Raw genomic sequence first — 12,271 nt, forward strand, 5'->3', positions numbered from 1 at the left:
GGGCTATTAACGAACCACGCCGCTTACATCTGAGCAAACATAAGGCACTTCTGAGTTCGATCGCCGATTTGCTCCATGCACGAGCGAAGAGGGACGCACACACCGTTTTCCTTAAAGTCGTTTCTCACACGGGTCTACACGGTAATGAAGAAGCCGATAAAGGTGCAGCAGACGTAGCTACAAGCACTAAACCGGCTGACGTCTCGGAGCTCGCTGACAATAACCCCCACGCCACACACTGGTGGCCAGCAACGACCCGGACGCGGGAAGACGGCTCTACCACCGTGCACTACATCTCGGACCACAATCGGGGCCTCCTGAAAACACTAGACCCTTCCTCCCATGGCGGTCATTCCAAACACACACTCTACACGACCAAGTGGGCGGAGTCCGCCCCACACCTGGACACTAGGGCCAGCACCGCCTACATGACGCACCCCGGCGCTGGGCACAGCCTCCGACGCTTCATCCAGAACGCCAGACAGGGAGGCCTCATCTGCCCCGCCCGGCTTGCGCTGTTCAAACTACGTGCAAGTGACACATGTGCACTCTGCGCCCTGATTCACCAGCGCGCTGGATCCCCCCCCGAACGGGGCAACGCAGGCCACCTTGCCGGCCACTGTGCGCACCCCCAACTTGTTGGGGCCCGCATCGCCAAACACAATGCCGCCGTCCGTATGATCGCGGAATGCCTGCACCATGGCGCCAACGGTGGCGGGTACATGTTGATGGACGCAAGCAGTGCAGATGCACGCCCCGAATACTGTGCGGGCACCTGCCCCCCCAAATGGATGCTGCGCAACAATATCCCCAGCGAGAGGCCGCTGCCACAGCGCTGCAACATACCCTGGCCACGCGCCCTGCACAGGGGCACAAGAGAATCTTTCAGAAGGAAGACATGGAACGGGGTCTCCCAGCGGTCCGGAACCCAGAAACTGGGGAGGTGACGACTGACTCCACCAGCATCCTCGCCATACTCGAAACCCACTTCCGAAAGCTGTCCGCCCCACCACGCGGCACCCGCACTGGGGACTTCCGACTACCCAGCAACGCCACACGCGGCTACCCATTTGAGAAAGCCGACGCAACAGATCAATTCACACTGGACCGCAACCGGCACCCTGACACACATTCCATGCTCCCCAGCATGGCAGACACGGCAAATTTTGAGCAGTGCATTTCTCACCTCTCCAGAAACAAGGCGACAGGCCCTGACGGCATCCCAAACGAACTGCTCCGTATCCTGCCATCGGGCATGAAGCGCAACCTCCACTGTATCCTGCAAATCATGTACGTCAAGTCACAAATACCTGAAACCTGGGCCGCATCAGAGACCGTGCTACTCCCCAAACCTGGAGACGCCCTGGACATAAAAAACAAACGGCCCATTGCGCTCGCAAATACCTGCTACAAGCTGTACACGTCCATGCTTACCTTGGGCATTGGCGAACTGGCTGGCCCCCTCCAGCTATTCAGTGAAGCGCAGGAAGGCTTCCGTGCCTACTGCAACACCGAAAGGCAGGTCCTAAATTTAGTACATGCCCTTGAGGATGCCGCACTGTTTGGAAAAGATGTCTATGCGGTATACGTGGACTATAGCTCCGCGTTTAACACAATCGACCAGGACCGATTACTACAAATTATGTTTGACCTTGGGCTGCCAACGGACCTGATCCGCGCAGTCCGCAACCTATATGCACATGCGACCACCCGCATCCGCACCGAACACGGAAGCACATCCGCCATTCCTATAGAGCGAGGCACCGTGCAAGGGGATACACTCTCACCTGTGCTCTTTATTCTGTTCATGGAACCTCTTGTCCGCTGGCTCCATGCGGGCGGACGGGGCTACCACTACGGCTGCCTGACCCCCAGCGAAAACCTGCAGTACCATTGCAGTGCCGCCGCGTACGCAGACGACCTGGCGGCGCTCACCAACTCGCTCGACGACCTGCAGGTTCAATGTGACAAAATCGCATCTTACGCCGAGTGGGCGAGCCTGCGTGTCAATCACACCAAGTGTGCCACCACCGCCATCTGGCACGACAAATCTCGCTCGGACCCCAACCTTGACGGGCCCACAGGAAAAGCTACCCTTGCCGCCATGCGCCGCAACATGACCAACACAATTAAGATTGGCACGACCCCTGTCCCGTACTTCCCCCCGACCCAGCCGTACAAGTACCTGGGAGTGCAGCTCACGTTCTCGCTGGACTGGTCGGCACATGTCGCAAGAGTCACCGAGACTGTGAAGGACAAGGGCACAGCCATTGCCACATCCCTGGCGACACCGGCACAACGCCTGCGCATGATACAACAGTGCGTGCACACCACAGTTGCATATGGATTCGCAGCAATGCCCTTCACAAAACAGGACATAACAACGCTCGACACTACCCTGGCTGGTTTTGCAAAGCGCTGCTACGGACTCCCCCGCAGCTTCCCCACCCGGACCTCCCTCCTGCCCGCCGACGAATACGGCTTGGGCCTGGGCTCCCTCCTGCCGCAATACGCGCGCGTGGCCCAGCGAGCCCTGGTCCTTGCCCTAAATGACTCGGGCCGTCTTGGGATAGTAACCCGAGCCCTTCTGCCGCGCCAGGCAAGCATAGCTGGCCCCACACAGGCCCACCTTCTCCCAGCCCATAGGTCACACCACCTTACGACGCTGAAACAGATGACCCTGGCAAAAGAGTACGGTGTCACACTGTACCAAAATGGGTCTGCCTTTACTGCGCCTACCTGGTCCATTGCCGCTGCCCTTGAGGCAGAAGCTGACGCCCGGGGCGTCGAACCTCTCCCCATTGAATACGTCCTCCCTCTTGCGGACCTGAGGCTCGAACTGAGCCACCTGGTGGACCGCAACACAGGCAAACACCTGATTACTAGCTCGGACCTCGAGAAGCACATGGGAGCGAGCCGGGTCCGGCACAAGCACAAGGTAGCCCTGAACAGGCTTAGCCTTGCTCTCAGTATGGCTGCACGTGCAGGGGAAAACGCTCCAGCCCATGGCAGCCCTGCCCCCCTGACCACCGCACAGCGTGCACTGCCCGACGTGGCCGCAATCGTGGCCTTAGCCATGAGGGCGGACCCCCTCCCTCTCGGAATGGCCAACCCCCTCGACCGGTACCTGCAGCCCCTCCCGGAGGCGCCCCCCGCCCAAGCAAACACCACGCAAGCCCCCGCCGACCTAGCCCCCCCCTCTCCAGCAGGGGCGGCCCAGGCCCATCCCGGCGCACAAGGTGCTGCTGCACCGGAAGTCCCCGCTGATGGGGCAACGCAACCCTCCCTACGGCCACCGGCCAGAGCCCGCAAGCCGGCTACAACACGCCGGCCACAGAACCAAACACGCGCACGGCGCGTTACAAAACATGCAGCGCAACGCGCACGCATTGCAGAAACTACACGCACTACCCCTGAGGACTTGCTCACCGGGGACCGCGCCGCCATCAACCATGCCCTGCGGCTCACCAACGGCGATGAGAGCCTGCCGGTGGGCACGCGGGGATATGAAACAGCATGCTCGGTATTCCAGGCGCTCGCCAAAGACATGACAGGACACATGCGGATCTGCCACCCACACCCACAAGACCCACCCTCCCTTGCACATGCTGTCGAACCACGCCAACAGCGCCGTGGGCTACCACCCGCCCTCACAACCCGCCTCACGGCGAATGCCGCCAACCCCGAACCCAACGCCATAAGCGAGTATCTGAACAACACAGGATTGCCTATGGAAGTCAACCAGGCTGCCGCTCACAACGACCCCATGGACGCCGATAGCCCGACGCCGCCCCTGACCGCCCCGGCAGTGCAAGCTGCGGGAGGCCATGGGGCCCGTCCCAGCTGGCGACTGGCCCGCGCAAGGATCACACACGATCTAGTCCCAAGGCCCGCCGACAACCGCACTAACGGTGACACTCAACTCACCTACGCCCTGGACAATGACGGACAGGAACTGGCACAGGTCCTGCACAGCGAAAACAAACAAACTGTCACGGACAAAGAACTGACACGGAAGCGCAAAGCCAGAGAGGACACCTCTGGGACACGTGAAAAATACTGGAAGGTGCAGTGGAAGCCGTCCATTTGCCCGGCCGGCATTGTCTCTGCTTTTGTTCGCATGGGCTACGCAACTATCCAGAATGCCAGGTGTTATAAGCACCCTCTTGCGACGCGCCCATGCCCACAACCTGCGCAGACCGAGGCTGAGCCTCCGGCTGAAACCCAAGCCCACGCAATCTCACCTGAAGAGCCTGCCCAAGCTGCAGAGCCGGCAGCACCGCAGCCCACTGGGGCCCCCCTATTCTCGTCCTGGACGACCAAACTCCTACGACATGTCACGTGGGCGCCGAGCACGGACCGTGAACGGGACCTAAAACACAGTCCACAATGGGAGGAGTTACTGGAGGAGTGCAAAACCCGGCTAGCAAACGGTACCAACCAAGGCCCGCGGCCCCGAACAGTGCGCCCCGCACCTGATCGGAACCTTACCGCCAGACAGCGCCAAGGCCGCCACGACGCCGAGCCCCTGGATACCGCATCCCGCGCGCGTGACATCCGCACGACCACCACCATCACCACAAGCCCGTGCAACCCCTACAAGGACATTGTGGCCCCCGGAGCATACACAATTACCACCACTGGTGGCACCCGCCGTGACCCAGCTGAGGCGCACGTCCATGAACCCAGTGGCCGCTGGCTGGGCACCATCACCTACCCCCGCCTCCTTACCCTGTGGGAGCGCTTCAGGCACACCGGCAACCAGCGGCCCAACGCCTTTGAGGAAGCGGTCGCTGCCCTCATCATGCGCTACCGCTATGACCCGGCGCAGCAGGACCGCAAGGCCATGCCAATGCACCAGGTGTCGCTGCCGGCAGGCACAGTAGCAGCCATCGTCCAATGCCTGCGGGTCACACAAGCAGTACACATTCGGGAAATGTTTGCGTCCCCACTAAACTCCTCCATTGCAGCCCACGAATACTGGACACGAGACCCTGCTGATGGGGCCTTTGGCGCACTGCACGATGCCTACCAGACCGCATGGACCGGCTTGCAATATGCCCACCCCCCCTCTAGCCCCCACGACGCACGGAAGGCGCTCATGTGGGCCCTCGCATGCGCCGAGGCTATGCGTGACTCACAGGAACCAACCCTTACTGTATTGGCGCTCCCCAAAGCGGCCACTTTCCCCCACACGCAGTGGCTTCAACACCCACTTTGCCACGAGCTGGCCAACTGGTCCGCGGGCACCGCGGGCCTTGACACAGGACTTGGCACCAACACCCAGGCTGAACGCCAGAAGGGGCTCCGACTGGTCATTGTTGGGAACCCCGCCGGACTCCAGTGCTTTGCCCCCCGCCTGAAACGGCTCGTGGACGCACTGAAACGGGGGGCGAACGCACCCACGCACATCAGCGACCCGCGCACGTGGACACACACGGCCACGGCCCCAACCTGCCCGGCCCTCCCAAACTCACTTCTAAAGCAAGCCAAATACCAGCACGCTAACCCAAAGACGATACACACCATGGCTGACGAAGCACGACGCTTTCCTAACGCGCGATTCCAGACCCACCATGCTCTGGCCCACGACGTGAATGGCACTGTCTGGACAGATGGTTCGGTAAGCAAAATCAAAACTGACAATGGCAAAGAAGTCCAGGTTGCCGGCGCCTGCGCCTGGTTCAGCGATTCTCGCGTTGTCTACGTGAATCCAAATGGCGCTGGGTGCACAAACACTATTACGAGAGCTGAACTGGCAGCAATTCGTGCTGCCCTCGCAGAATTTGGTGGCGAAGGTAAAGAATTTGCAACTAAGAAGCTCACTATTGCATCAGATTCTGTTGCAAGCTTGTACCTAATCAAACGAGCAATTAACGAGCCTCGGCGACTGCATCTGAGTAAACATCGGGACCTCCTGGATTCAGTCGTGGCATTGCTCCATGCACGCCACGCCCGGGGCGCACCCACCGCCCTGATTAAAGTGATCTCGCACACCGGGCTACACGGCAACGAGGAAGCCGATAAAGGGGCGGCTGCCGTCGCCACCCAGGAAAAACCCGCCGATTTATCCGAACCGGCCGACAACGACCCGCACGCCCGGCACTGGTGGCCGACCTTCACGGTCACCAGGGACGACGATAGCACAGCCACGCACTACGTGTCGGACCTAAACCGGGGCCTCACCAGGGCAATGGCCCCCAGCTGCCGTGGTGGATACGCCAACAAAACCCTGTACACTGAGAAATGGGCCGAGGCAGCACCCAGCCTTGACCCACGCGCCAGTAACGCGTACATGACGAACTCGGACGCCAGCCACGGCCTACGCCGGTTCATACAGAATGCTCGTCAGGGAGGCCTCATCTGCCCGGCCCGGCTGGCTTTGTTTAAACTACGAGACAGCGACAAATGTGGTCTCTGTGCCCACACCCAGCGCAGCCGCGGATCTGACCCAGAGCGTGGCACCGCAGGTCACCTTGCCGGCCACTGCGCGCACCCCCAACTCGTTGGCGCTAGGATAGCCAAACACAACACTGCAGTGCGGACGATTGCCGAATGCCTACACCATGGTCACAACGGTGGTGGCTACATGATAATGGATGCCACCTCCCGAGCTGAACTGCCTGAGTACTGTGCGGGCATGCGGCCGCCGTCATGGCTCTGCCCGCGAGTGCCCGCTGCAGACCTCAACAGGATGCGGCCTGACATTCTGTTTATCCCGAACCTCCCCCGGTCCGAAGCAGAACGCTTCATGACATCCCCACCAGCCAACAAAGGGGCCTACCCAGTGTACATCCTTGAAGTTGGATACACCTCTGACCTGCACCACAGCGAGAAGCTCATTCAAAAACAAGCACAGCATGCCACCCTTGCCACTGCCATGCGAGCTGCAGGGTGGACTGTGCACTACGATACCAAGCACGTTATTACACTGGGACACGGTGGCACTGTCCCCCGTACCCTTGAAACTCTCCTCAAAGACCTAGGAGCCAAACCGCAGGCAGCCAAGGCCTGCTGCACACGTCTCCACATGCATGGCGTCACCACACTCCGGGGCACCGCAAACCTGTACTACCGGCTAGAGCGAGAGATGGGCATTGCCAACACCCGATGCCGCCCGGGAGGCCGCACCCAGGGGACCGCCAATGGCGGCCCCCGCGCAGGGGAGCCGGGGTAGGGAAATCAAGTTTTCCAATGGTGGGGTGAGCTTGTCTCACTCCTCCTTAAGACACGCGGGCACCTGTGCCCTGCGTAGATATTATTATTATTATTATTAACGCCAGACAGGGAGGCCTCATCTGCCCCGCCCGGCTTGCGCTGTTCAAACTACGTGCAAGTGACACATGTGCACTCTGCGCCCTGATTCACCAGCGCGCTGGATCCCCCCCCGAACGGGGCAACGCAGGCCACCTTGCCGGCCACTGTGCGCACCCCCAACTTGTTGGGGCCCGCATCGCCAAACACAATGCCGCCGTCCGTATGATCGCGGAATGCCTGCACCATGGCGCCAACGGTGGCGGGTACATGTTGATGGACGCAAGCAGTGCAGATGCACGCCCCGAATACTGTGCGGGCACCTGCCCCCCCAAATGGATGCTGCGCAACAATATCCCCGAGGCCGACCGAAAAAGGATGAGGCCTGACATCCTGTTCATCCCATCCCTACCACGCTCCGACGTGGGGGCTAGTGGGCCCCGCGGCCTTACAACCGCCGGCCGACGGCAACACAAAGTCTACCTGATAGAAGTTGGTTACACATCGGACCTCCACCACAGCGAAAAGTGTGACCAGAAACAAGCCCAGCACACTTGCCTAGCCGACGCCCTGCGGGATGCAGGCTGGGACGTAGTATATAAAAAGGAGCAGATTGTTTCGCTGGGCCACGGCGGCACTGTATCAAACACCTTGGAACCCCTCCTTCGGTCGCTGGGTGCCACCACCACATCAGCAAAATCCTGCTGCTCGCGCATACACATGCACAGTGTCATCAGCCTGCGCACCACATCCCTTCTCTACTACCGCCTTGAGCGTGAAATGGGGATTGTGAACTCACGCCAAGTCGGCCCCACTGGCGGCGCCACAGCTGCTGGCCCCAGCCCTCGCGATCCAGGCTAACTTTCCACCTTTTGACACGGTGGGGTGAGCAAAACTCACTCCTCCTTAAGAAACGCGGCCTCCTTCGTGAACCGCGTACATATTATTATTATTATTATTCTGGCCGGAGCCTGGCTATAACCTCTGGGGGTGTGCCATTACGGAAAAGCCAGGCGGGGGGTCTTTGGCCGGATGCATACTCGGGCAGGTCCGCAAGTGGGCCCGCGTCCATTACCATGTAGCCCCCGCCATAGCTTCCTTTGGAGATGCATTTAGCCACTCGCTGTACAGCTGTGTTGTGGCGGTTGATGTATGCGCCTTTCATCTGCCGCTGAGAGCACCCTCCAAGTATATGCCCTCCTGAGTAGGGTGCCTCGCAGAGGGGGCACAACCCGTTTCCGCCCAGTCCATATCGGCGTTTGAGGGTGGCATTGAATAGGTAGCCGTATCTGGCATATAGGATTTGTTTTACCAGCCAGGGGTGGCGGGCGGGGCTGGCCAGGGTTAGGTTGCTTGATTGAGGGCACGCGCCATCTGCTGCGGCGGCCCAATTGTCGAGGACGGCTGTACTGTCTGTGAATCCATGTTGTGCCCGCGGGGGTAGTGAGGACAGGACTCCCCTGTTCAGGTCGCTGATGTAAAAGTTGTCGGAGTTCCGTTTGGGCCACCATATGTTAGCCCAGGGCTCGTCAGGTGGCAAGTGCACCGCTTGGCTCATTGCGCCCGCGTCACGCTGGGCTACCAGGGCCGCGCCTTTGTCGGCCTCATCGTTTCCTGCCAGGCCTGTGTGTGAGCGTACCTTTAGGAATACGACAGGGAGGAATTCGTCGGCACACTCGTTTAGTTCCTTGACAATGTCGCTGAGTAGGTTTTTGTGTTTGGACAGCGTCAGTTTCATTGGGTCGCTAATTGCTCTGCGTATAAGGTACAGTGAGACCAGCGAGTCACTGGCAATCACTAGCTTAGTCAGCCCCAGGAGTTGCGCGCGGGGGCGGTAGTGTCTTAGCGCAGCCAGGATGGCGGATAGTTCTGCGCGCTGAATGGTATTGGTGCTGTTCAGGCCGCCTGGTTCGACGTAGAGTGGTTCGCCCGTTGTCGCTGTCCAGGCGCAGGCGCCAAGCTGGTTCATTTCGGCACCGTCGTCTCCCACTGCGATTTTGATGCACGACCCGTCCGTCCAGATGACAGTGGCCGCGTCATAGAGCGGCCGGGAGATGGCCGGGAAGCGGTCCCGGAGGGCGTTCAGTTCTGCTTGGATGGGCGGGGAGACTGTGCAGGTGGGCGGGGCCGGGGGTGTTGGCGGGGTGCGGTGTGTTGCCTGTCGCGCCCGGGTTTGGGCTCGGTGGCTGTATGGCCGTGAGGTGGGTTGGTAGCGGTCTCTGGGGAGGGTGATTCGGCGCGGCCATCGCGCTACAGCAGCTGTGGTGTGGGTGGGGCGTGGCGGTTGGGCCCCGATGTCTGTAAGGGCGGCTTGGAGGTTGGCAAGGTTGTTGCGGGCAGTGAAGGCCTGCACCCCTGTTGTGTTGGCTACGAGTAGGAGGTCTAACCCGTGTCGTAGGGTGATGGCCGGGCTAAGGTCGCCTAGCCCCTCATCTAGGTTGGTTGCGGGTGTGTCGGGCGGGAGGTACGCTATGTGTGCGACATGAGGGCTACTGAAGAGGCGGGTGTGGGGGCTCTTGTGGTTGTGCGGGATGACCATGAGGGTGATGGCCGGGTCCATCTGCCCTTCGAGCAGTTCCGTGGTGGCCACGGCCCATGCCAGAGCTTTGGTATACGCGGCGGGGTTGGGGCCGGGGTGGGCGATGGAGAGGCCGGTGAAAGGGGCAGACAGGGCGTCCGTTGTGGCCCCGAAGAGGGCATCGGCCGGTTGGGCACTCCAGTATTGGCATACACGGTTGGAGCAGTTGAGTGGGGAGGCGAAGCGCTCCATGAGGGCCGGGTTGGTCTCGTCGGGGTGGGCCGCATCCAAGGCGTCGAGTAGGGTTGTTTTTAGGCACGTCGGCAGGGAGCGTTCGAGGGCCGGCGCTGTTTTGCATGTTTTGCCTTTTTCATCAACACGGGTGCGGATGAGTAATTTGGCAACATCTTCGGGGAAACCCCCGGGGGAACGGAGAGGTGCGGTTTCGGTTGGGTTACTGGCCAGGGCGTGTTTGTAGCGGGTGTGGAGGGTGTGTAGGGTCCCCATGGTGATGCTGGAAATGTGGCGTCCGTCGGGGCCGTGTATATGTGCAAGGGTTTGTGCATCTGTGTATGTGTCCGTAATCTGTATGGTGTAGGCGCCCGTGGGGTAGATGTCGTGGTACGGGTTGCACGGTTTGGTGTTGATTTGAGTGTTCTGTCTGGTGGTGCGTCGGCGCGCCGCTCCTTCCACGTCTGGTGGGGTCCACCGGCCCTGTCGCTGGGCTGGTGACAGGTGTGAGTCGCGGGGTGGGGGAGGCGTAGGCTCGCTAGGGGGTTTGGATAGTCGTTGGAGGTGGGCAGCGTGCGCGGCTTGCCATCCCTGGAGTGTAGGGCATTTGCTAGCGGGCTCGCTAGTGACGTTCCAGTGCATGTGTACGAAGTACCGGCTGCAGTTCTGCCCGTAGGCAAGGTGAGCGTGTGGTGTTCCCGTGTATTTCATAATCGTATATGCCGCAGCGGCTCCGCGCACAATGGTGGTCGGCTTCCAGGCCACTTCATAGTACAGGGCGGTTTGAGGGCGTTCGTTGCGGGCCGGCGCAGCAATCAGTTTGTGGATTGGGCCAGCGTGGACGTGTGATACGGATTCCAGGTCATAGTAGAGGGAGAAGATCAGCTGGCTGGCTGCGCGTGTGGCGTCGCTGGTATTCTTGGGCCATTGGAGGCCGCCAGTCATTACTTGCGCGCGTATGCCCATCCACCGGGTGATCAGGCGTGGGCGTCCGTCTTGGGGTTGTGTGCGTTGTCTCAGGAGTGCACGTTCTGCCATATAAGCTTTGCGGGACATGCCATTGGGGTCGGGGTCGGCTTCACGGGGGTCGTCAAGGTTAGCGGGATCGGCCCCGGTTATGGTGGGCCAGCGTGGAGGCTCAGGTTCAATAATGAAGTCTCCGGCCTGTGCCCATCGGGCGGGCGTGTCATACGCGCATATTGGGGCCTTTGTTGCATTGTGGTCGCGAAGGTAGGTTTGGACTTGGTTGTGTGGTTCCCCGTCGTTTAGGAAATACGGGGTGGTCAGGTGTGTGGGTATTTGTCGAGCGTAGCGTGGGCGCGGTAGCGTAGTTGGGAACTTCTGTTTCCCAGGCGGGATGCCAAGGCGGGGTATGTGTGTTTTCCCGCTCATGTCTTTTTGCAGCATGGAGTAGAAGCGCGGGGCCCACATGACAAAGTCAGCGGGTACGGTGTCTCCTGCCACGGGTTCGCCGTGGTCCAAGACAAAGCCGTGTCTCCCTGTGTGGTCGCGTTGTCCTCGCGTGCCCAGTGGGTCGTGTCGTGGCTCCGCTTCGATTTTCCGTTCCAGGCGTTTAGAGGCGGACGGTCCTTTCACTTTCTTAACCTGCAGATTGATCCGCTTGCGTTTGTTGGTGTTGGTTTGAGTTTGAGGCTGTGTAGCTGGAGTGTCGGCGGGGGGCAGGGTGGGTGCTGTACCCTGGGCTAGGGCGATGGGTGTGGCGGTTTGGTTCGGGTCGGGCGTGCCTGCCTGCGTCGGTGGTGCGGGTATGGTCGCCAGTGTGCATGCAGTCTCAACGGGGCGAAGGTGGCGGGTGAGGGCAGCTTGGCGCGTGGGCACGCCTCGGGGCTGGGCGGCCCGGGGTGGTGCGGTTGCGTTAAAAGCGGTGGGCGCGTGTGGTTGGGTCGAGTTGGGCTCGGGGTGTAGGGTGTTCATATGTTGACGGTGAGCCATGAGAGTGGTCTGGGGGGCGCCGGTGGCTGTGGCGGATTGCGGGAGCAGGGCCGCGAAGGCGGGTGTCGCCGGGAGGGCACGGTATTGCTGAGGGAGGGGCAGGTGGCAGTTGTAGGTCTCCGGCTGGTCATATGGAGCCGTGCGGGTTGGGGCACCTTCGGCACTAAGGCATAGGCTCAGCCTGTTCAGCGTGATACGGTGTTGACGTTTGCATTGGTTACGGGGGAGGCGGAGGAACAGGGAGTCGGAGGGAATCAGGCAGGTTAGGCCTTCTTTCGTGCGTTCCGTGCTTATCAGGGCTCTGAGGTCCAGGCC

General features: G+C 60.8%; 1 protein-coding gene across 1 annotated transcript; it reads right to left on the minus strand.

Moving 5' to 3' along the window:
- Positions 1-2,563: 2,563 nt before the first annotated feature.
- CHLRE_02g141146v5 (uncharacterized protein) lies at positions 2,564-5,859 on the minus strand. Its single transcript, XM_043060071.1, has 2 exons — positions 5,576-5,859; positions 2,564-5,380 (listed from the first exon to the last, which is right to left on the minus strand). The coding sequence occupies exons 1-2, from the start codon at positions 5,576-5,578 to the stop codon at positions 5,138-5,140; spliced, it is 246 nt and encodes an 81-aa protein (XP_042927843.1). The 5' UTR covers positions 5,579-5,859; the 3' UTR covers positions 2,564-5,137.
- Positions 5,860-12,271: the final 6,412 nt, after the last annotated feature.

Source organism: Chlamydomonas reinhardtii, chromosome 2 (genome assembly GCF_000002595.2).
Source record: "Chlamydomonas reinhardtii strain CC-503 cw92 mt+ chromosome 2, whole genome shotgun sequence".
Lineage (NCBI taxonomy): Eukaryota > Viridiplantae > Chlorophyta > Chlorophyceae > Chlamydomonadales > Chlamydomonadaceae > Chlamydomonas > Chlamydomonas reinhardtii.